The sequence below is a fragment of the Athene noctua genome, chromosome 11 (genome assembly GCF_965140245.1).
Source record: "Athene noctua chromosome 11, bAthNoc1.hap1.1, whole genome shotgun sequence".
NCBI lineage: Eukaryota > Metazoa > Chordata > Aves > Strigiformes > Strigidae > Athene > Athene noctua.
Genome location: NC_134047.1, coordinates 19923106 through 19944195, shown reverse-complemented (window position 1 = coordinate 19944195; position 21090 = coordinate 19923106). Strand labels below are relative to the sequence as shown.

Genomic DNA, 21090 nt, shown 5'->3' with positions numbered 1-21090 from the left:
TAAAGTTCCTGACCCCAAAATACAAATGTGCAAATGTACTTATTTTTAAGTTATACTGTATTCAACCCCATAATTGCAACAGAATGCCAAACCTTATCACTTAAAGTAATGGCAATACATACGTCAGCTATCAGACCCTCAGACTCTGGGAAAGAGTTGCTTTTGTGTGCTCAATCTGCACAGGATAATTCATTCCTTACTAGGGGGTATGATTTCATGAGCTGAAAGCTTTAACTAGTACATATGTATAGGGTAGATTTAAAGTGATTATGGAAATATCACCGCAGGACAATACATTATTAGTAGTCCCTCATATGTTGTATGCTATCCCCTTATGTTTGCTGATAATTAAAAAGCAGATTGGGATGTCATGGTGAGAATGAGTGCAAAATGTCCCTTTTATCATTTGCAATAACTATGAAATAGTGGTCTTTCTGTATCCTTCAGTGATTGTTCTATTTGCGTTGGTGACAAATGACATCTTTCTCCTTGTAATGTGCCTGCAGGGTTAAATGACTTTATTATTATTAATGAGTCATTGCTCCAGCTGCCCAGTAATAGAGGGAGTAGGAAACAGAAGAGATTTAGACCTAAGTAATTACAAATGTAATTATTACTTTTCAAATTTCATTTTTACAGCAATCACAAAGTTGTTAATCAAACATGGCCCTTTCCGTGTATTCACGCTTTTGGGGGACTTTATCAAAGGGATGAGTATCTGCTTGGTTCCGCTCAGGGTAGTCTGTGGCAGATTGACGAACTGATAATGACAGGAAACTGCTGTGAAAAATTGGTTAGAAAATGCTGTCTAGTCATCAAGGAGTCTGTGGTTCAGAGGGTTTTCCAAGAGAAAAACCCACCTGAGCTGCAGCCATATGGAGGAGAGTGTCCTCTTGGGGAGGACAAAAGCTGCAGGAGGGGAATCCTTTTGTCCTGTGGAGATATGAAATGTCAAAGTTTTACTCCTCCAGTCCGTCCTTCCACAAGGTTGTAGATTGTCATTAAGGAATCTAATAAGCACAACAGAGCCAACATGCTACTGGACACTTTAGGGGATTTTAAAAGTGTGTCCTCTTGACCCTGAGGTAGTTATTTCTATTACTCATAATTCAGGATTTTCAATTTTTAGGTGGAGCACAAGTCTTGATCTTCTGTCATAATAATAAGGTAAACGCAGGACTTTAGAAAAGGGAAATGGTTGTGGGTTTATGTTAGCCCATGTTGCAGATGCTGTGAAATGTAAGCAGTGTTGTTTTTCAGAATCATAATCCAAAGTTGAAATTTATTGTGAAAAGGAAAACCTGGGGAGAAGCTTTGGACAAATGAGAACATTTCCTTTCAATAATGTCATTTCTTCATAATGTTAAAATACTAAGGATTATCATATTTTTAAAATCTAAAAGAAAATAAAATTAATATAGAAAATGGAAACTATTAGTTTCCATACTTTATATTCCAAAACGTCATTTCAGTAAACACTGTCACAAAACAGTTGAACTTTGAAACTACATTTGTGATAGAAAATGGTTTTGTCAAAAAAATCTACAGTGACCTTCCTTTATATATTCAACTGGAATAAATAGATTCAATATTCTTGATATTCCAATCAAATGTAATCTCTATCATCACTCAGCTAAGATTACTGTGTTACTTAGAGATCAGCATAGGTGAATGTTACAAAAATGTTTAGAAGTATTTGCAAAATAAATCAGGTATTCATTTAAAAAAAACAAATAATAAAAATGCTTTTTATTTCTTTTCTTAAAATGCAATTGGAGATACAGCATAGAAGCCATTGAATATTTTTAGACTGTTGTAGGCTTATTTTGTTTGCTGCTCTAGTTACCTTTGACTTTAAATTTCTATTTGTGTATATCTGATGAAAACACAATTTCAGAACATCTTTATTGTCTAGCTCTTAAGTTATCACAGGAAAGATATGTTTACTAGCTTAGCATTTGGTGGTTTTATGATTTCCTTCTGAAAATTAACATTTCATTAAAGTGTCTGAACGATGAACAATTGCCCACAGTTGTTCAATTACTTAATATAAAAGAATTTCTTGTTATTCTACTTCAGATCAAATTTCTGATATTTTTTCTGTAAAGTCAATAAAAAGAAAACAGCCCCATTTGGCATGCAGATACAACAAGATGCTCTCATTGCAGTGAATAAAGGGTGTAAATACAGATATTTGAAGCAGAACAGTAGGTCTTTTATCCCACACCTATCCCTTGAAAGAGTTGCTGTATGTGAGGTATCTCAAACATCACTGAAAATGACCTTCTGTTTGTCCCCTTCTTCATCAGCCTGCCTGTGTTCTGCATTCTGCTGAGGATGACTCACCTGATCTGATTATTGTCAGAAGTGTTAGAATTCATTATTAGAGTAGTATGAGAGTATACTAATATTTTCATGTAGGTCTGTTATCAAGAGTAAATGCTACTGACCTTATTCCATCTAGAAATTCTGTTCCTTTCTTATCTTTTTGAAGTTCATCCTTTTTCCTATCTCCAAGCCCAGATCTTTGTTCTCTAGCCAGAGAACCACAAAAGGTAATTGATTTTTTGATTGCAATATCCACAGCCTGAGCTTAAGAAATTTATTTTCTGCTGTTTCCACACCAAATGAGTTTATGTAGATTCAGTGATTCTTGGTTCTCTTTATGAATCTTCACCCTTTCAAGACATTTAGTGATTTATACTAAAATCAGTAAACTACCTCTCCTTCACACAAACATACACACAGTTTTATTTAAAACTTAACCTGTAAGACCAAGTATATTATATTATGTATACTTATGCTGTAGAAATTGTAAGCAAGATTTTTTTTCATTTTAAAACTTAATATATATATTTGAATGCACATGTAAATGAAAGTAAGCAACCTCTAGTTATGTTGGAAGAAGAGAGAACAGATGTTAGGAAATATCAGTAGAAATTACTGCTAAGTTAATTTCTTTCTCTAAGGATGAGCTATATATACAGAGCTGCATTTTGAAGACTGCTTATTTTATAGTTTCAGACAAACAACCTTTTGTACAGAGAAAACTTTAAGCTCTCTGTATTGTTTTAATGCATTTTTTTCTGCTTCTATGGGAAAAGTATAGTAATGGCCACATTTCCACTCTTTTGTCTCATTTTGTTTTATCCTTTAACATGGTCAATTCCTCTTAAAATAGTATTGATACACTCTTTAATTCCCCAGCAAACCCACGTGCAAAAGACTTTCCTCAATGTTGAATTAAATGAAAGAGCATACTGTGTTGAACTGACTCTGGAGTTAATAAATAAATGAGTTTAAGGAAATACACGCCTGTTTAATTGGTGGTGATGGATCCTCATATACATTCCTTATGAGGTATCTGAGTAATGATTTGATCACAAAAGGAGATATAAATGGTATTTCAGAGTGTACAGTTACCTTGAATTGGTTGATTTTTCTGACGATTAGCCCTCACTGTTTTAACATTTGACTAGATAACTTATTTAAGAATATGCCTGCATTATGATAATGAAAAAAATATATAATCAGTTATTTCTATCCCAGTTTTTATCTTGTTGGTTTTATTTTACGGTATTTTAAAATTTTTTTCTAATGCCATTTAGTGTAGACAAAAGTAGCTTCTTGGGTGGAAGTAGCCAAAGGGTGTTAATTCCCAAAGAAGTAACAGGCAGAGCAGAGCAGAGCTTGTCTGACACTAAGGGATGACTTCCACTTGCACATTTAAGAGCAACTTTTACTAAGCATTTGAAATTTAATCTCTAGAAATTTATATGAGATACACTATTCTTCACAGATCTCCTACATCTCATATATTAAGTAATGTTTTAGGACATTTAAGACAGCATAAAACTAGTTTTTATATATGTATATACACACGTGAGTGATAAGGATTTAGAAATATTATTTTCTATTTTGGAAGTAGTGTTGTACTTATTGCTTCAGATTCTCTAGTATTGCTTGCAGATACACTGGCATTTCTACACTCTCTGTTTTCCTGGTCACCGTAACAGATAGTATTGATAAACACAACTCATCTTCCAGAGAAGGGAAAAGGGTTTTGGGTGCTCTCAGTAGCGCTGAGGGGCTGTGTGGTGCTTAGCTGCTGGCTGCGGTCAGCCCACTACTTTAAGATAAAGATGTCACTTGAAGAAGCAGTCATTCCAGGGTGATAATTGCTGGGTATCTGCAACTTTCTGTAGACTTGTTTCCCTTACTGCAAATAAGAGTTGTATCCTCAGAGGCTTAGAATTAAGCTCTAACACATCAAGAGAGGAAGATTGCTGTGTTACCAATGTCCTACAGAAAATTCATATTGAAAATGTTTCCTCTTCCAGGCACCAGCTAGAAAGTGATAGCTGAAGCCCTTTTTCATCCAGCATATTTTTGTAGGATGTTGGGTTTAAATCAGTAGAAGAGCTTAATATCTATCACCTAAAATACATAGTCTTCTCAGGTATGGGGGAAGAAATGCAAATTTCACTCTTTACTATGTTTCCAGGTCGAAGGTTATTGCTGGAGGATAAACCACTTTTCACTGTGTAGTTTCACCTTGTTTAATTGATTTGAATTTAAATTTAAATTCTGTGTTAAATAATGAACCATGTATTAATAATTAAGAAGCTTCAGTACAAATGTGAAGCAGTTAATTAAATATTAAATAAAGCACATTGTATTATCCAGTATTGTAATCAATATACTAGACTTTAGGATATTCATTTTAGATGGTCATTATACTTTACAAGTTATGGTTAAAATTCTCGTTGATAACTCAATATACACTTCACAGGCCAAGAAACATGCATCCTTTCCAAATGACCGTGTTTGTTTTGCCACAATTAGCAAAACATGGACATTAAAGAGGAATACATTTGGACTGTTGAAGCAACGAGGGTCAGTGCCATTCTACAACACTGTCATGCCCGTGTTCATTAGACTGAAACAGAAGAGGTCGCAGGGGGTTTGGGGGCTTGAGTCTTTTTGATGAAATCTCTTCCTGTGGAAAACAGCAATTATAGAAACTGAACTTTTTACAGAAGCATTGCTGTCCATTTCTTGGGTTTTGATTAATACAAGATTGAAATTCTAGTCAGAATAACAATAAGAGATGACTTAATGAAAGATTAATATGCTTTATTTATATGGCTATTATTTGTGAAGGAAAGATTCACTTCACTTCACAAGCGTGGTTAATTATATAGGATTTACCATATGCTGTCTCTTTTGCCCTGATACTTCCTCCATTCCCTGTCTTCTTCCTCACCAACTTTCCCCCGCCATCTTTGATAACAGTTGCTTGGCTAATCAAAGCCAGGTGCAAAATATTCACACCTCATACCACAGGGATTTTATAATAAGAAGCCTAACTCATGGCAGTTTTTAGGATTAAATTCAAGTTAAAACCATGGCTGTTAGGATATAAACTGTGTTCACTGGAATGAAAGCAGAGCTTATTCTTGCAAGATACCCAGTACAATCTGGCAAGCCTAGGTAGCACATGAAAATGTGTGATTTCCAGCATGCCTGTTGATTCCTCAGCTAGAACATCTGGAGGATCAATCTTCCTCTGAGTATGGTTTCTCACAAGCAAGGCAAGCTCTCTACACACAGCTGAAAACGAAAGGAGGTGGTGTGTCCTACTTGTTCTTTGAATAAAAAGGTTCCAAGGCTAGAACTTAAGTAACTCTTTTAGGTTTTTAATTTATTGAGACATGTACAGGAAATAAAATATTCATAGGAAACCTCTCCCAAAGGCATTTTTTTATTAAACCAAAAAAAGTAGAGTATATTGTAGCAGCAGATATTTTGGGTTTCTACATTCAAGCTTCTTCCTCCTGACCTTATTAAAGTAGCCCAGTTTACACTAACAACTATTCTCCCCTCCCTTTTTTATTGTTAATGTAATTTCTGTTCTTCTCATATAGTGGAGACTGCTAAATGATGTTACCCAAGTGGCCGCTTTTAGTCACCAGGGTAATTCTGGACTATAATTTCCCTATATTATGCTTGAATTCCTGCTTCGATTTAGTACCACATTTAGTAAATACACATGGGCAAAAAATGGGGGGGACATGACCCATTCCTTAGGAGCAATTGGCTGAGATGAGTAGTATAAGGTTGTCATCTTCATTACTCTGGTGGGTTCCTGCTGAGCAGAGAGCACTGGAAGTGCGATGGGAGCTGTTTAATATGGAATGCTTCAGTAAATGAGAGGCACTTCTGGATGCTGACAGAATAGCATTGGCACTGCAAGCCATGTATTCATATACGTGCTGTGTTGTGAAAATATGAAAAATAGCTCAGCAATAGCATAATTATGGGCAATTTGCTTAATTGCTTGCTAATTGTTGCTTGCTTTATTATGAAACAAGAGTGCTCTAAATGTAACACTGGATGGTTTGCATCCAAAATGTGTCAAATTCAATACTGGCTTTTCATTAAGACTTCAGCTACATGGCTTTCAAATTCAAGTACTCTGTATTCTGTGTTTTCTTATTTTTTTAAAATTGTTTTTGAAATTTTTGTTGAACGATTTATAAGCTCCTAAGCCTACATTTGTACAGTGCAGTCTGACAGTTTTTGAACTTCTAATGACTCTGAATACTTCACTAATCAATACATTTACAAATGTCTTTTGATCATTATTACTCATGTGGATAAAGGTGGAGATGTTTAAAGGCTTCCCCAGGAGCTCATGTTGTTGATTGTTCAACCTCTAGAAATGCACATCTCCCTTTAAACACATGCATTCAGATTTTTTTTTAAAGGGATATGTACAGTTTTGAAAGTTTGGACTAAACTTTTGGAAAAACTATTCTCTTCTGTTTTGACCAAGATAACCTGCTTTGGGCAGAAGGTTAGACCACACTTCTCCAAAAATCCCTTCCAGCCTAAGTCTTTCTGTGATTCCATGATGCAAGTGATGACTTTTATGGCAGACTGAGAAAGGAACCAGCCCTCTTGAAGTTGTCTTAGTAGTACTTCTCCCTTTTTGGATTGGAGGGGAGAGCATAGGGGTAGGAAAGAAAGTGCATCATGTATGCACCAAGTATATGCTTCAGTGATGTTAAAGGTCTTTTCCAACCTAAATGATTCTATGATTCTAACTTTTCAACATTCTGAGTCTGCTGATAACACAGTGCTGCTAACACCCTGTCTTTGAGAATTCTATGAGAAATATTCTTAAAACTGGAACATAATATGAAGGTGGAAATGCCAGAGTAGGCAGCATTGTGCCACATATTTTGTTGACTGAGAGAGGGAGCAGCACTGTAGAGTTCTTTACCTTTCGTCCTCCAAAAGCAAAGATAATAACCAACATTTTCATTTACTATCTATAAAACCCTACACAAACTTTGTAACCACAGAAAGTCTCTAACCAAAATAAACAGGAAAAAAATATCAAATAGCATTTTTAAATAATTGTTTTGACGGAAGGATAGCTACCTGGCAAGGTTGGAATTCCATGTTTTCTCAAGTAAAAGTAAATATTCTTACTGAAAACTGCTTTGACCTATAAATGATAAAGACTGTGGAACAATGAAGAAAGTCTTAACTATTGTGCTTTTAGTTATATTTGACAGTTCTGATCTAAACATTTCATAAGAGCTGACAGACACGTTCTTTAAAAATGTTCTTAGTGCTGAAGCAGACAATTTAAAAAATAGTTTCATTCCTAAAGCAATCCAGAGTTCAAATAAAAGTGGTAAACTCACATGCACATGAGTGTGATCATGAGTGAGATGATATTACTTGTATAGTATGGTTGAAGAGTCTCCATGTAATCTTAAAAAAAAAAATAAAATAAAAAAAAAAATTCAGGGTTTATTACCGAGTGAGGTAAGAAATAAGGTAGACTGATAAGAGTTTGATGGAATGTATTGTTTATTTATAATACATGGGAGATATGTACATTTCTATTTCCATTTATAAACCTGCCATATCTTATGTGAGAAGATGCTACTAGACACTGAATTTTAGTAGCGAAAGCCATCATTTCTTCCGAAAATATTCGGAGGCAGAATGAACGTTCTTTTACTTGATTGGTAGAGGCAGATGTCGCAGATGTTTCCTACTATTGAGTACTTACCCAACTATGCAGAATAATCGCCTACATTACTAATTTTGAATGAGAAGGGCTCTGAAAATTTTCTTTTCACCTACATTTAGCAATGACTTGCAAAGGTGCAAAACAGAAGGAAGCCTAAAGAGCAGCAGCTAGAAAATGCCATTGCCAATTTACACAGCCTCTGATAAATGGCCACTTGAGCACTGAACTTCACACTCACCCAGCTGCGTGGCTCGAATTCCTCCTCACATGGTCCTCTGGGATGCTTGGCTGAGCCAGCCAGAGAAACTTTTGTTCCAAGTAGGCAGCAAGTGGTGGAGGGGAAGCCAGGCAGGGTGCTGAGAACAACATCTCAGTGCTAGTTACAGTGACCTCTTTGCGTGTTAAGCCTGTAACAGAATATTTGGAAATCAGCTGCATTCTATTGTAAATTGGCACCATTAGTTAAATACATTGCTGACAGAAAACTCTCGGATAAAATAGGGAATTGTTAAAAATGTGTTTTTAATAGGGAAAGCATAGTTTAGATGACAGTGCAATGCCAGTGCCAAGTAGCTATTTAGAAGGATTTCAGGTGCTAAATAAACACGAGAATGATGATATGTTAGGAAAATAGAGAATGAATTAGACTGACAGAAAGAAGCTATGTTTCGTGGCCTGGAAGAGCAGGCAAAAAAGATAATGCCTGATGAATATTCATGCAGAAAATTTCCTAGATTTTGTTCTAGGTTCATTCAGAAACAGATGAATTATGCTCCAACTGTCATTTTTACTTCGTTGTGCTAAAAACCTAGTATTTCACACTGTTTTTTATTTATTTTGAATTTATACCAAACAGAAACTGTTTTGCATCCCAATTATCCTTGCTAGTACTATTTACTACAGCAGATTAGTTGATGAGATTTTTCTAAATTTTCTTTATTGCAGATATTGGGGACCTTGCCTGCCTTGCTTGTGTGCCTGCATTCATTGTAGCACCCTTACTTTATTTGGTTTCCTAGAGCATACCCAGTTTCCTAACGACTGCCTCAGGGTTGACGTAATGCCGTGGTCTAAACGCACCTGATTTGGATTTAAAAAAACACAAAGCTGTGTTAATAATTTATTGTTTTAAAAAATTGTACTCCTTTTAAAGGTAGTCTACAGCTTAAGGTAATCATTGATTTGTTTAAATTTTGATTTTATTTTAATGAGTTTGGTATATTATAAAACAAAACTTGACTGTTACAGTTGGAGAAAAATTGAGTTAGCATACAGAAAAGTATTTGCTAAACACTTTTTATTTCCTCTTCTGCAGCACTGCAGAGGTGCTCGGTAGGAAAGGGGCTTTTCAAAATTAAGAAGTGTATATTCTACAGGTTATTAATCATAAGCAATGATGACAAACATACTCTGACAATCAAGATTATGTGTCCCAAATACCAACAGTGAAAGAAAGATTGACTGCTACAAAATTTGTATCTTCTAACAGAACTCCAATTCAAAGCCAAAATAATTTGTATCCATAATTTATGATTATGCCCAGGATTGTTCTACAGTTTTTGTTCAGTTTTTTGTCTTTTTTTTTTTTTTTATAAAACTAAAACTCAGATAGAAATATGTCTGTATTAACAGAATAAACAAGACTTTCATTTTGACAATGTTCTTATTCTTAACATGGAAACAAGTTCCAAATCAACAGGTAGACTGGCAACACATAGCACAAAATTACTGTCCTACTGATCTGTTGAGACGGTGTAGAGAATGTTTTATAAGTGACCTTTTATTTCTGCGGTTGCCTTGTCTAAAGCTTAAATGTTAAGTTTCTATTGCTTAGTGCTTCTTTTGATGGTTTAGCTTGGTTTACTCTCTTACTGAAGTTTGAGATAGTACAATATAAATATTGTAACTACTTGCTGTGAAGAGCTAGAAATGGTATTATTTCCAGAGAAATAATTGTGTATTTTTCAGTTTAGCCAAATTAGTAGTATTTTAAGAATGATTAGAAAGCCTCAAGATAGAAAGAAACACTGAGCTACTGGGTATTAAAAATATTTTTTAATAAATACAAAAAACATCAGTTTCTGTATAAAACAGGGGTAACTCAACACTCTGTCAAGGTTGTACCTGATTTCAATGAATTGCCTTGATCAGAAGAGAAGCAAACCTGGATAATTAAAGAGCTTAACAAGACTTGTATATACTCAGATTTATGTCTCTCATAACAGATAGTAGGACACTGAAAGATTAGACTAATCTACCAGTACTAACTTTCTTTTTGCAGCAACTATTGCCTCTGCTGAATTATTTCCATATTTATGTCTCCTACTGCCCATCAAAACTGGATTAGTATTTCAACAGCAAGGTGCCAAAGCTTTGTCAGGATTACATTGAAAAATACTGAGACAAAATGACGGAAGACATGTTGAAATGGCAGTAATAGGGCAAAATAGCATTTATAAACAATCATTTCTCTAACTGACACATACTCATACAATGTACTTAAGGAGAAATAATCAAGAAAATATCAAGCAACCAGTTGTCTACTTAAAACGTGGTAGATTTAAAAAACACATATCCTGTATTTTGGACAACAGCAGTGTATATTTCAATGCCTGAAGGAAAAACTTAATTCATTTGTATTGAGATGAAACACGGAAATATGTATTTGTGCTTTGCAGCTTTACACAGATTTCAACATGCAAAGTATTTATTAAAACAGAAATGCAGCATGTGTTTAAACATAAAGCTTGGAGGGTGAGAAGCTCCTACTCAGAACTCATATTGCTATAAGTAATTCCTAGAAGCACACTTTCTCTAGTGGTTATGAACCAGAATCCAATTTAAAATGTTATTTTCGTAAAGACAGATATTAAAAATACGTATGTATCATTCATTGGAAGGTTTTGTGAAGGCAACACAGCAAAATATCTAATCAGATACTCTTCTTTGCTCCTGATGTATTTAAACCATGTACACAGCAAGAGAATATAAAATTAGCACATATAATAGGAAAACTTTTTAAAGGAATAATTTGTAGAAGTTTGATTGTATTAGTTTGAATTTACACCACACAGTAAAGCCATAATTTAAATGAAACTGATCAAGATGGCTTACATATTGCAAATTACATCTTTCAGATTTAGTACTTTGCCTTTGAACAAATTATAATTTCTATAATCCTTTTTCAAGGGCATAAACCTTGCATCTACTGAAGAAATCTGGTTCGATTACCAGTAAACTACAGAGGTTACAGCTTCTTTTGCAACTCTCCTTTGATTTTTCAAGGTTTCCAGTATCGAATACATGGAGAAATCAATTCTCTTTAAAATAGCTGTTATGCTGTCTTTCATTCTTAAAGCTCTCGAGTGCATCTTTGAAGCCAATGTACCATCTTTGGCTATGTGTACAAAATAATTTTGTTTTGCCTTAAGTAAAGCAAAAGACCAAAAATCCAGTTTTAAGAGAACATTTTTTTTAAAATCCTGATTTTAATAATTGTATTTTTTCCAAATGGTGGTATGCAAATATACAGAATTATGGTATTAGATTATTAGAAGGCTTTTAGCTTTATTACACAAATGACAATTTCGAAAAGTAAAAAAGTCATTGCAAGTAGAATGTATAAGGGCTTTAGTTACGTAGCTAATGATGGTATCACCTGCTCATTAAACAATAACTTTTTTCTGGTGATAGCCAATGACAACACTGTGGGCCCCAAACCTGCAGACTTCTAAACTTTCGCTTAAGTTGTATGCCCGGAGGTATTTTCTTTTCAGACTGTGGCCATTATTGTAGAGCTGGGATTGTTTTGTTAATCTTGATTCCCTGTGCACGTCAGTCTTTGGACGTCTGATAACGTCTTGTCTTTTTCCATCCTCTCAGCTATTGAAGTAAATCTCCAGAAAGCCCTGGCTGAAGCCTCCGAAACCTGCACACAGGAGTGTCTCATCCTAGGCCATTCTGACAACTGCTGGATGCCACCTTCTTTGACACAGTATCAGCAGTCCAACACCCCTTTGCCATCGTTCGGCTTCCAGCAAGGCTGGGGCCGAGGAACCAGGCCTGAGGGACGACACACTCTTGGGAGGCCCCTTCCAAAGGACGACACTGACAAAGGCCAGGGTGGGCCTAGGCCCCAGTTCTACAACACCTGTGAAAGACATTGCGCCAGCGAAGATCCTGTCAAAGTCATTCCTCTGGCAAACTTCGCCGCGTCCCACCAGGCACCGGTGTCTGGGAGTAGCACTACGTTTGTACATGAGCACCAGCTATAAATGCATATCTGACAAATCCGTTATTTCAGGCTTTAAGTGTGACTGTATATACTCACAGCCTAACACTGTTCTTAGTGCATATACAAACTTGTTAGGCTTGTGAATATTTATGTATATAGAATCCTAAATTTGAAATTGAAAAGCTAAATCCTGAGGACTTAGTTAAATGAAATTTACCATAGTTCTTGGTAAAATCCACAAAATGGGGAAGAAAACCCACAAACCAGAAACAATCAAAAGAAAAACAGAAAATCCTGTTCGTTTTGTTATATGGGCCATATAGTGCAAATATCTGCCAGTAGTTCTTCTTCCCTGTTGAAAACAATTTCTTAGTACAGTTTGGTGAATATTACATGTAGCTTACTCAAATTTTTATTTGTTGTTATATTTTATAGCATTATCATAGATTTCATCTTCCATTTGCTTAGCAATAAGAGATCAAGTGGGCAATTTCTCATTTGATTACGTTACATAATAGATTGAATAAGATCCTAAAATCTAATTCTTGAGAAGGATGGTATATCTTTCCATTAAAATTTCTTTTGTGTAATTAAGAAGGAAAATGTACTTAAAGACATGACAACTGCTTTTGATTTTAATTTTTGTTGGCTTAATCTATAGGTATTTATTCTTTGAAAGAATGCAATAGATTAAATAGCTCTCAACTAGGCTTTTGTGTGTGAAACACCACAACGATGATAGGATATGGAAGGTCAAAACTGGAAAAAAATTAACTTTTTTTAAATTTCCAAGATATTCCTTTCTACAATAATGCAAGCAACAGTATGATTCAAGCCATAAGTTTATTTCTAATTTTTTTTTTTTCTTGCAGAGCTTGCTTTGGCTACTGTTCCTGTTAGTTGAAAATTACATGGGCACTGCTGAAAACAGTAGGAAAATGGAGTAGCTTTTTTTGGCTGGTGTGATGTCATGCCTGCAAGCTACTGGTGTTTAAAAGAATATTATAGTGATATATACAGCTTTTTCTTACAGCTATATTCACCTACTGTAACTATTCAGTAAAAGGTTAGCTATAATATTAATTACTTCACCACAAACCTATTAGATGAAGGAGTACTCATCATTGTGGCTTAGTTTATTAGAGAATGACTGACAGTTCTCAGCAAAGAAAGAAGAATCTAGGTAATGAAAGCTGGATAAATGTAATCATAAACACACCCCAATCATATTATTTCAGGAAGTCTCAAGATGATTGTCTTTAAAGATGAGGGATTTTTTTTTTTTTTTTGGTCTTCTGTGTACTGGAGAATATGTTCTTAATAGTGGCGGAAAAAAGCTAGTAAATTCTACAGTGGATGAAAAGGAGGTTCCTTTCTTAGATGAAAAAACACATTTTCCTTCTAGTACTTCGTTGCTGTTTAGCCATTTCATCTATCATAGTATGTATATACCAAGAATTTTTTTCTTTTAAAAAACCCCATAACTTCAGTTTTATTGCTACATTAAGTGAGACAATCGAAGTTGTATGGAGGGGAAAAAAGACAGTGTGTGAATATTTCCTATGGATAGAATTCTATGTAGACTTCATATTGTAACTTAAATCTGTAATTTATAAACAAAACTGTGTGTAAAAATGCTGTAATATTAGCTGCTTGTAAAATTTACAGAAGTTCAAGTGTTGAGGGTTTCCAATGAATGCTAAAAGAGCTTCTCTTATGTGCCCAGCAGGTATAAGTAGCTTTATGTATCGCTGTCCCCACTGTAAATCTATTCAAATCACATTTAGATTTTATGTGCAAAATAAAAGAAGCTTCACTTTTAACCTACTGATAGGGTTTAATTAATGAACATCAGATTATCTAATGATGTACTTTTTTTTTTTTAATGTAGTTTTCAATAACATTTAGAAAAGATGTGTCACACTAGCTTCCAGTTGCATGTAAATCCTGGAAAAAAATAGTAATCCTTTGGGTACTGACACACAATAGCTGACACAATTCATTTCCAATTTCAGGACAATTAAAAATTTCATAAATTAATTCATACCTAATACATACAAAGCCCTTTGTGGTTTGCTTTGGAGACATCATGATGAGAAAAATCGGCAGTCCTTTTCAGGGATACGCACAATAAAGCTTATCTGTAGTTTACACAGATTTAACAAACATATTAATTGTGCAAATTTAGAATAATGCAGACAGCTAATGCCTCCTATAGTAAGCAGAGGACTTTAGTTTTTATTACAGAGGGCTGCCATACCAAATGTTTACAGAATTGGCAGCCTCATTGGAAAACTCTCAATTTTTTTTGCCTGCAACGTTTCCTTTCTGGCTGAAAATTGTAACTGAAATTTCCTGGCAAAGAATTAATTTCTACAAATTTAGGATTTTCATAGAAAATTTGAAGGAACCATAATTATTGTTTTTTCACAGGTAGGGGAAAAAAAAACTCCACAAACTTCACATTTGAATGTTTAGGGGTTTGTGGGGGTTTTTCCCCTAAGGTACAGAAGCAATTAACCATCTCTCTTTCTCTTGAAAACAAGCAGACAGAAAACCAACAAAACACCAAAACCAAACAACAAAAAAATTTGCTTATACAAAAAGTGTTGTAAAGATGAATCTGATTATAAGAAGTATTGAATGTTATATCCATGAAATTCTGTTGTGATATTCTAAAATTCTGTCAACAAAATACAGAACAATTAATTGTAAATACAAGTTCTATCAGGAGTAAATGGTTCCCTCATTTTTATATATGACATTTCTAATATATAAAACTGTGCATTTGAGGCAACATTTTTTTGAGTGGCATGTCAGTATCCAGAGGAATAATGTTACTAGAAACTCTTTACACATCTTGTCATATATATAAATAATTTATCTAGTACATAGACTGTATATTTTTTGTGTATTTTTTTTTTAGTCATTTAACTTATTTTATCTTACTTGTGTGAATTTGTGGAGAAAACAATCCTATATACAATATACAGTAAAATGGTAGTTACATGATTAGATTTGTTTCATACAGTGTAACAATAAAGGAAAACCTTTGCCTTCAAAGTAATGTGTCACACAGTCTAGCCTAAATTACTCCCCCCAACTCAGTGGATAGCTGTTGCACTAAGTATTACATCAGTTATGGGTAGTGGTGACAGAAAGAAAGGTACTTCTTTCCATATTATAAAGCAGACAGTAATAAAAAAAAAAAAAAAAAAAGAAAAAAACAAACCTTAAAATAATCCCCCTGAAGTCAAACCATTAGAAGTAAAATATGCTGTTTGTTCTCCTAAATTGTGTTGCGTTCTAAAGTGTAACTTAACTCTAAAGAAAGAATAATTAGGCATGTCTGCTTGGCCAGACAGAGACTACTGAGCACCTGCTCTCTCTGGGCTGTGAGCTGGCCCGATGCAGGTCATTTAGCTAATTATCATGGCAATGAGCCCATGCTAATAGGACCTGAGGGCTTATGAATGTTAGCATGACAGCTAGCTTGACATAACATTAGTTATGTGCTTCTGAATCCAGCCAGGTCTTTTGGCTTGGCATAGGGCTGGAGGTGAGCCGCCACTCTGTGTCAGACATCTAGGACCTAGTGTGTATAGATCTCTTTGGGTTTTTCATAGGAGAGGTGAAAGCTTGCTCTGTTGTATTCTGAGCAAACTGTAATCGAGTGTGGAACCCCATCAGCCTTTTGAGCTACCATTATTACCCTGCTTCCAGTGTGGTCAAGCCAAAGACAGTAGATCTAAATGATTTCTAGTCAGTAATGGTAGATTAGCTCAAGGTTGTTTGATTCAAGCTTATAAAGTTTGAGTTTTTAAAGCTTGGAAATTTACACTATTTGTTTGCTCAAGTTTTGCTTTTGCAGCTTTAATACCAATCCTTAATGAATGTTTATCAATTAAATTATTGCAGCACAGTGTACTACCATTCTTTAACTGGATAAATAAAAAGGAAGGGATTGGTTTGTGCAGACACAAAGTAAAGTTGAAGGCAAAGATTTTATTTGGTATACATAGGAAAATTGTGTATAACTTATGTTATCCCTAGTGAAGAAAGAGATTGACGATTTCTTGTAAATATTTGAGTTTGTATTTCTGGGAAATCTCCTTGCTCTATGGCATACTACAGGATCTGAGAGTGAGCAGTGTATCTCTGTGTATTGAAACAGCCCTAACCACACTTTACAAATCATGCAGTTGGACATCATGTATTACAGTCCAGCAGCATTTAAAGTCCAGTAAATTTGCAGTAGTTCTATTTCAGGTTTCTGTACAGCATGTTGTCTTGTTAATTACAATGCTTATTAATAAACTAGATCCACAAAAGCAGTTTTCTCTTTGCACTGTTTTCTTTGCATTTCTGAAATACAAGGGTTATTAAAGTATTCCTCCAGCTATGCTTCTCTCCCATTTCCAGCTTTCCAAAACCCATCCCTATGTGTAGCCCCAAACTGTCATAAAGCCAAGAAAATTAAACTTCATTTGCAGTTCATGCAACTGAGAAGCAGGGGTTTGGTAAACAGTAAAAATACTCACAAACTATGTGTACAGCGATCTAGTTTTGTATTATCAAAAATGTCTTCCATTTCTGTGTCACTTCTTTTCATACCAAGCTCCCTCCTTCTACTATGCCTCTGATACACTTATAGAAAATCATTATGAGCTGGAGGCAGGAGTGTTTATGGGGTTTGTTTTGTTAGAAAATAAGCTATTTCTAATTGAGAGAGCATGGTTAATAAGTTGTTGTTGAGCTAAAGGGATTATCCTCTCACCATGAATGTGATAAAGAAATAACCGTCAAACATGGAACTAATGAAACAACATTTTATGCATTTCTCTACATTATTTAAGTCCATATTTTAAAAGCAACTCTTTTGATAGTTGTCCTGACACTAAGGCAGTAATATCTTATTCTTTGATGCAGTTACAGCTTTGCAAGCATAACTTTCTTGTCTGCGGGATCTTTTCGAACGAGAAAATAATATTTGGGTTTTTTCTTCAAAACTGTATGCAAGTATATTCCTTCACTGACAGTAACTGTTGAAATGTTAGTTGTTATTCTAAAAACTGTATTTAGCCTACAAGTTAAGAAAAGAAAAAGTGGGTAAAAACTTCTGGAGATGAAAGGTTTCCTTGGTTTGGATGGTAAATTCTCAATCTGGGCTCAGTAATATTTTGAAGGGCAACCTCAGGAGGCAATGAACCTGAAATTTCACAGAGATCTGATAAACCAGAATAACAAAGCAGGCAGAACTATGCAGTATCTGAAGATGTGCGTAATTATAGCAGTGGTATCACTGTGCAAAACTGCAGGGAGATTGCAGAAGTAATGTTCCCTGGGAGTAATCTTTTTGCTTTCCTCCCTCTGGGCAAAAAGAACACCTGGAGCACTTCTCTGGGCGTGTTTGGAAATACTTGAATCCCAGGTATTTGCTGTGTAGCTCTACAGAATGAAGTATTTTCACCAAAGCACTGCAGCACTGAGGGAACACAATCTCTTAGCCTGTAAAATGGACTCCAAGACTTCCTGCTGGGTTATTTGTGGTGAGGTAATGGCTTGTTAGAACATAGGCATGGATTTATTCAAAGAAGAACATGTGTTTACCAATAGCAGGCAGTTTTGGAGATATGTGGCCCATATGATCATTTAGCTTTCTTGCCTTTTCTTCAGGTTTCTTCCAGGTGCAGCCTTAGGACTGAGCTGCAGTTTGATTGAACAGCAGCTAGTCAGCTCCTCCTTAGAAGTACTGTATGTATCAAGCAGAAGAAGGAAAAGATAAACAAGGTACTTTCTACTGCAAGCAGAAGAAAGCTCTCCTCCATTGTGTGGTGGTGAAAGTCATGTTTTAAGAAAGTACATATGGACTCCACTGGTAAATAATTTGTCTTTTTCCAATATGTAATCTTTTTGTCCTGGTCCTTGCATTCATGATCCAATATGAAGATACATCATGTCTGATAACTGCAATAAGACTAATGATATATTTTCATCTTTGTTTTTATTATTTTAGTCATTTAGAGGTCCTTTGATGGTGCTAATTTCATACTTAAAACTCAGGCTCTAACAGCAAATGCATTTATGATCTGAAAGCTATGTCTTCATGTTTAATTCAAGGCAGGAAATTAAATAGGTAGGTCCATGCTTTCTGGGTAGCTTTTAACTATGGAATTGATGCTACCTCTTCTTACACTTTTTACTCCACTAGGATTAAGAAGTCTGTATTTATAAAAAAGAAAGTTAGTATGTACACCTATCAAAGAGACAGATAAATGGAGTGCCTGGAAGCACTGTACTAGACTTCAACCCATAGCTTTAAGCTACCAGCTGTGATGCGTTCTAGAGCAGATGAGTAGGATGTGCAAAGAAAAAGACATTTTCTAAGGCACTGAAATGAAGTTATTCATTGCTACTGCAGCTGTTATGTGTGTAGTAAAAGAGTTGATTAACATAATGAGATTAAACTAAGAGAAATTGCTTTTAACCTGTACTTAGCTTCAGCTGTTGTTTAGTTATCAGAGATGATAAAAGCCTGTACCCAAAAGCTTGTCTAAACTTTCCAAATGTCAGCTGTTCTATATAAGATGTATTTTTGCTTCTCTGCTGTGTAGATCAAGCTTCAGTTTACAGGTGTGTGGAACTACAGTGAGCCAGTGTACAGTTTTCAGGAGACTAACTGAGGAAAGTTAATATCAGTCTGAAAAATGAAGTGATTATAAGTGGGGTGGGTGGGCAGGGGGAAAGGTGAATACTTTGAATGCTTTAGAAAAAATGCTATACTCATGCAAGCAGGTAAAATGAGCAACTTTTCCAGCTTACAGATGTACTAAGATACACTGAGCTGTCTGCAGACTCGCAGTGCAATGTTAATTTTATTAGTTAACATTTTGTAGATATGTAAAATTCTTGTTTTGCAGAACAGTATCTGTTAAAGCCAACATAATCAAGATCTGTAATGTCAAAGAAAATATACATGGAATATTTTTAGGCCTATTAAAAAAGGCCCTTGTACCAGGTAAGCCTACAGGCTAATTTCTAGTAAATATAAAGAGACTCTTGCTGTTTGCTGTGCAAGAGCTAATGCTTTCAAGTGTTTCTAACCAGAAAGACCAGAATGAACCATAATGGTTCAAAAACTGAAGTTTAGTGAGAAAATAAAGATGTGTAATCAATCTACACGTAAATGTACACACTCTCAATTTAATTTCCTTCATTTTCAAAGTTCATTTGTGTACAAGAGACATGTCATCACTGAGCATCACACCAATTACTATGTATAATCTAAAAATATTCATGATATTATGTAGGTGTGTACAAAGTCAAAGCTGCCTGTCTTGGCAGATACAAGTTGCTATTTGTTTGTTTTAATTGCAGTGGAGACATTTAGCACTGTGCCTACCTAGTAACATAGGAAATGTAATACAAGACCTTGACATCTAAAAAAGATTAGACTGTCTGAGCTGACTGGCTCATAAAAACGATGCTGAGGAAATTGGCAAAGAAAACAAGTCTCTGAAATTCTAAACAAGTATTTTAAATGCAGAAAAATAATCTAAAGGGTCATATTTGCAGCTTATGTACTGCAAATAATGTGCTGCACAGCTATATCCATATAAAAGTAAAATTTTCACAGCAAAGCATAGTCAGAAGGCCCTTTTGTTAGCTAAATTCACTCTCTTGCAATGATTACACACAATCAATCTACTTGGATTTTTAAATGCTTTTTATCAGATTTCAGCCTATTGAATCATAAATGTATTTTTGTCAGTGTAATACTACTGAATATTAAAGAAAAGATCAAATTTTCCAACCCAAAAGCTGTCACTTCAGTCTACAAAAGGCAGTTATTGAAGCCTGTTACTGTTTTGGAAATGCTTGTTTGAAATTCCCTCAAAATATGCTATTAAAATATACAGCAAGGACCGAGAAAACACTACTATTGAAGATTTATGCTGTAAAATGAGTGAATTTGCATATAAATGTTTTACAGGATATATGAAATGTAATGCAAATTCAGGAATGTTACTGTTTTCTCTAATCAGAATATCTGATGTAAAGTGAGTACCTGAATCTAATTACAGTGAAAGTAAATCTAGCCAGTAGGCTGAATAGAAACAAACATATAAATACATATATACACATTTGTCTATTGCCTATTGGAAAAAAAAAAAAAAATCTTCCTGTGTACTTCTAATTAGACACTATAGCCAAGGACAGATATATCAGCTTTAATTTTAGGGAGGTGTTTTGTCAAGGGTAATTGCTTAAAACATCTCTAAACTGGGTATTGGGAAAAAGGTATCAGCAGGGGTAATCCCTTCAGTTCTAAATTTTCAGAATCTGCACGTGCCCAGCTGATGACAGAGCAAAGCTAGAAAATGATGATTACGTGTCTGCCTTTTAGATGGTTAAAATCAAATGAATCAAAAATCTAGTATTTACATAAAAGATTATATTCTATATTCTAAGTATGAAAATTAATGTGATCAGTGGATATCAAATAAAACAAGCCCAACCCCTCTTCTCCCACCAAGCATGACTACTAGCCTCTTCAGAATGGTTTGTCTGCCAGGATGCACCTGGTTGTGTTTTGTCTTTCATGCCAGCTTCCTGTCAGAGGGGTATAGAGAGGCTGACATTTGATGTATGCAAAAGAACAAAGAATAGGTTTTGCATTAAAGCCAAATTGGCAAATATTTTTGTTTCCTGTGACAAGTTTTGCTTAACTAGCACAAGAGCCAGCCGTGCACAGAAGTGTGCTCCTACAGTGTAAAACAGAATCTATTTAAGAAGGTAACTA

The 21090-nt window shown here is 34.9% G+C and overlaps 1 protein-coding gene across 3 annotated transcripts in view; it reads left to right on the top strand.

Annotated features, from left to right (window-relative positions):
- PCDH11X (protocadherin 11 X-linked) overlaps positions 1-14792 on the top strand; it is a 507363-nt gene extending 492571 nt beyond the window's left edge. For all 3 annotated transcript variants that reach the window (XM_074915248.1, XM_074915249.1, XM_074915247.1), the window contains one exon: positions 11936-14792. In XM_074915248.1, coding sequence (XP_074771349.1) covers positions 11936-12327 — 392 coding nt within the window. In that variant the 3' untranslated portion in view covers positions 12328-14792. The remainder of the gene's footprint in view (positions 1-11935) is intronic.
- The last annotated feature ends 6298 nt before the right edge of the window (positions 14793-21090 follow it).